At 37.9% G+C, this 4,872-nt stretch overlaps 1 protein-coding gene across 1 annotated transcript; it reads right to left on the bottom strand.

Moving 5' to 3' along the window:
- Positions 1–679: 679 nt before the first annotated feature.
- On the bottom strand, positions 680–1,609 carry LOC116863331 (olfactory receptor 4P4-like). The gene has a single exon (XM_032850810.1). The coding sequence runs from the start codon at positions 1,607–1,609 to the stop codon at positions 680–682; it is 930 nt and encodes a 309-aa protein (XP_032706701.1).
- Positions 1,610–4,872: the final 3,263 nt, after the last annotated feature.

The following is a 4,872-nucleotide window of genomic DNA, read 5'->3' on the forward strand; positions in this document are numbered from 1 at the left end:
ATTTCATAGATATTTGAAAAATGAGAATGCATATATAATTAAAGCAAATTTCCAAGACCCGAAGATGAAAATGTACCTGAGTCAGGAATCACCCAGCTCTCCCTACCCGCAAGCCTGTCATTATAACACTATAATTTCTACCAATGTAATGCCTTCTGAGATTAGCAAATTTGGCCAGGACCAATTTTGATAAACAACGGAAATGTTTGGATTTTATTCAAGGAAAATAAGGTTCCATCTATATTTTTTGAGCGTGCTGTGCTATGATTAGGCATGTGTTTTAGAAAGACATTTCTAGCATTCCTCAAATCCATTCAACTACATCTGCCACTAGTTGGAAACTTTAGTATGCAGATTGCAATCTGAATTACAGTAACTTTCTTCTCTGACTCTTAAAATGTTAGAGATGATTTAGTCCAGCTCCCCAAAGAAAGCTATATATTTCGTACAACATCTCAAATAATAAATGCTCTGGGAACACAGGATCAGAAGTAAAATAAATATCATCTTTACCTGAATTTTTTTTAAAGATTTTGTTTATTTATTTGACAGAGAGAGCAAAAGCAGAGGGAGTGTCAGAGGGAGAAGCAGGCTCCTTGCTGAGTAGAGAGTCCTATGCAGGGCTTGATTCCATGACGCTGAGATCATGACCTGGGCCACGTGAGCCACCCAGGTGCCCCTAACAGAATTTTGAATGTGCCATTTTAGACCACAGCTTCCCCATGGCAATTCTCATCTCCATGTTTCTCAGGGTATAGATGAGGGGATTCATCATGGGGGCAATCACAGTATAAAACACAGAGACTTCCTTATCCTTGTTCTCACTCCCGGCAGGTAGAACATAAACATATATAGAAGGCACGAAGAATAAAATGACCACCATTACATGAGAGCTGCAGGTTGAAAGAGCTTTGCATCTCCCTACAGAGGAGTGTGTCCTAAGATTGTATAATATAAGAATGTAAGAAGCCACCAGGACAAGAAAGACAGCAACCACCACCATTCCTGTGTTTGCAATCATTAAGATATTAACAACATGAATGTCTTTGCACACCAGTTTTAAAAGAGGCTTCACATCACATGTGTAGTGATCGATCTGATTAGGACGACAGAAAGGTAAATGAAGTACAACCAGCAGTAGAGCGACAGAGTGCCAAAAACCCACCCCCCACGCCATGAAGACCAACATGTTACACCTCCGCCGGTTCATGAGGACCATGTAGTGCAGGGGCTTGACAATGGCAACGTAGCGGTCTAAAGCCATGGACACCAAGATGAATATCTCCACGCACCCCAGCAAGTGGGCAGTGAAGAGCTGGGCCATACAGTTGTTATAGGAAATGTTTTTTCTTGCTGAAACCAAGTCCCTGATTAGCCTGGGGACCACAGTGGAGGTGTAGCAGAGATCCATGAGGGAAAGGTGACAGAGAAAATAGTACATTGGTTGTTCAATTAGATGGCTGCAGGTGATCGTGAGTAAGATGAGGAAATTTCCCATTAAGATTACCAAATAACAAAGCAGGAAGAATACAAAGAATAGTAGCTCCATTTGCTTATTTCCCCACAGACCCATGAAGACAAATTCTGTGACATTGTTCTGATTTTCCATGTGGTTGAGGTGATTCCAGAGACACAAAAGAAACATAATTTATTGGAAATAATAGAGAACATATGACATCTTCAATAGCCTTTTAAAGTTTTGTAATATTTATGTATTGAAAAAAGTGTAGATTATAGAGACTTTGTTACAATCTTTTAAATCCTTTCAGATCAGGGGTGCCCATGTGGCTCAGTCATTAAGCATCTGCCTTCAGCTCAGGTCATGATCCCAGGGTCCTGAGATTGAGCCCCACATCAAGCTCCCCACTCAGGAGGAAGCCTTCTTCTCCCTCTCTCTTCCCCTGCTTGTGTTCCCTCTCTGGATGGGTATCTGTCTATCTACTAAATAAAATCTTTTAAAAAATCTTTTCAGATCAGAGGCATCATTATATTTCAAATTATATTTAATAAAAACATGTTTATGTCTGAAACTATTGTAAGCATTTTACATGCACTTAATTCATAACAACCCAATGGTTAGTATTCTGATACTCATTTTACATATGGGGAATCTGAAAGATAGATTGCTTCACTTAACTCCACCAAATCATCAAGGTCTTAAGTAGCAACCTAAGATATGAACCTGTATCAGATGCTATTTCCATTCTCTCTCACTAGTGTGCTCCTTAATACCAATTACCCATCCATTGAGCCCATCTCCTTCCAACTTCCCTCCATCAACCCTCATTTTGTTCTCAGTAGGAAAAAGTCTCTTATGGCTTGCTTCCCTCTCTCTCTTTTTTCCCTTCTCCTATGTTTGTCTGTTTTGTTTCTTAAATTCTCAAAGGAGTGAGATCATATGGTATTTGTCTTTTCCTGGCTGACTTATTTCACTTACCATAATACACTCTAGCTCCATCCACATTGTTACAAATGGCCAGATCTCATTATTTTTAATGACTAATATTCCACTGTGCATACATACTACATCTTCTTTATTCCTCTGTTAATGGACATTTGGGAATTTATTCATAACATCCCAATCACACAAAATTTTCCAAATACCCAGTAGAACTAAAGATATATTCTTGAAATAAGGACAAAATCAAGGCTCTGAATCATAGCAGAGATTAGTTGGTAATTAGTTGACAATAGTTTCAGTGAGTCTTCTTTTTGACAGGTTTGGTCAAGATTCAGAACATGGAGAGGCAGGGTAAAAGAAACTGGGACACAATCTGGAATCTGATTATAAGATGTCCAGTCTACTATAGCAGCTTATTATTATATACAAGCTTTCCCTTTTTTCTAATCATTTTAAAGACACATTTTGAGGTTGCTGTTTAAAATGCTAGAAGCACTGTGGAGAGCTTGTTATCTTCTATTGATATATTGAAGAACCCAAGGTGATTTAAGAATGTCTTACATGTTTAACCATGCAGTTAAGCATCATAGCCACTTAGATGCAGTAGACCTTGGAGCAGAGAGTGACTATGTTGAGCCATCACCTTTTACCTGTAACCAAATGTCTGCCACAGCAGACATAATTTGCCTAAAAGTCTTAACGTCAATGAATTATTTTAATGGTGCCACTGAAGGAACAGTATGATGTAATGGACAGATTTCTAGTCTAATGATCATGAAGGTGAGCATCCAAGCTCTTTGTCTTGTTACCTTTCTCTTGTTAGTGCAGGACAATTCATTCTCCCTGATCCTCTTTCTTCAGCTGGTATTGGAACCAATCATACTGGATCTGTCTGTCCTGTTTCAAGAGCAAAATAAATAAAGTTCATTTAGGGATATGAAATATAGATGCTTATGATTCTGATATGATTAAGTCTGAAGAAGAGTGCTCCCCAAAAAGGAAAGGAACAAGTTATTGTGTAAGAAGATAGTTATCAGTACTTCCATCAGTTTGTTGGCTTTACCTGTGGATTTTCTATTCTTCCACAATGGGATAGTTGGAGAACTCATGTTAGAAATACATTGAATGCAAAGAAAAAAAGTGATAAAAGTATAATTTTGTTCTGGGTTGATAAAACAAAGCTTAGCAATATATTTATTTATGTATAAACTGAGACTATTGAAACTTAGTCCTTGTTTATGTGGCAGATTATGATCAGTTAAAGGATATATATGAACTTATAGACAACTTTTCATTAAATTGTCAAACCAAACTGTAACAAGTTCAAATCTTGGTTAAGACTCAACATCTCTCAACATTTGATCCAGTATTGCTCAGTTTACAGTGACTGAATATTAGTTGGGAAAACATAAGCCCATATAGGAAAAAAAAAAAAAATTCTACAAAGCAGTGAACATAGAATTCACTGGGAATGTTGTCTTATGCATAAATATCCTCTGTTCATATTTGAATCATTTTCCTTGTGGCCGTTATTTAATCCATTAAATAAAAATCATGTTTCTCTTCTCTCCCTCTCTTTCTCTTTCTCTCTCTCTTTCTCTCTCTTTCTCTCTCTCTCTGTCACACACACACACACACACACACACACACACACTGTATATATGTATGAACAGGGCTTTTAGAGTAAATTTAGAGTCCACATTTTTACATATTTTTTTTTTATTTAAAGAATTTCTCTCAAGAATGGCTCCTTGGATTTTAAATCACTTGAGAAAAATCCATGAGGAATTCTTTGCATACACATATTAACTATATGTTAAAAGGAAAAGAAGTTTCATTGGCTTATTTGGAAGTGGAAATTATGCCTGAGGACACAAAAATCTATGGATAGTGCAAAAATCCATCAAGGACAATTTGACACTATTTTTCTGGCTTTTTAAAAATATTCATTCATTCATTCATTTATTTATTTTAGAGAGAGAGAGAGAGAGAGAGACAGAGAAGAAGTGAGCAGAGGCAGGGGAAGGGGCAGAGGGAGAAGAGAAGGAGAGTCTCAAGCAGACTACACACTGAATGCAGAGCCTGCCCTGGGCTTGATTTGAAGACCCTGAGATTGTGACTTGCATGGAAAGTAAGAGCCAGATCCTGAACCGAATGAGCCACCCAAATGCCCTGATTCTTCTGTTTTTTTTAAAACTATTTATTACATCCAGGGCACCATCCAGGGTGGCTCAGTCCTTAAGCATCTACCTTTGGCTCAGGTCATGATCCCAGAGTCCTGGGACTGAGCCCCACACTGGGCTCCCTGCTCAGTGGGAAGCCTGCTCCTCCCTCTCCCACTCCCCCTGCTTGTGTTCCCTCTCTCGCTGTGTCTCTCTCTCAAATAATAAAATTAACTTTATCAATCTATAATAAAGAAAAAATGTGAAATTGAAATTTATGCATTCAATTATGTGACACATTTATACTAA

The sequence above is a fragment of the Lontra canadensis genome, unplaced genomic scaffold (assembly GCF_010015895.1).
Source record: "Lontra canadensis isolate GAN:19392208 unplaced genomic scaffold, GSC_riverotter_1.0 scaffold915, whole genome shotgun sequence".
Taxonomy (NCBI): Eukaryota; Metazoa; Chordata; class Mammalia; order Carnivora; family Mustelidae; genus Lontra; species Lontra canadensis.

Coding starts and splice junctions, on each gene's coding strand:
- LOC116863331 (XM_032850810.1), bottom strand. CDS start 1,609: ATGGAAAATCAGAACAATGTCACAGAATTTGTCTTCATGGGTCTGTGG.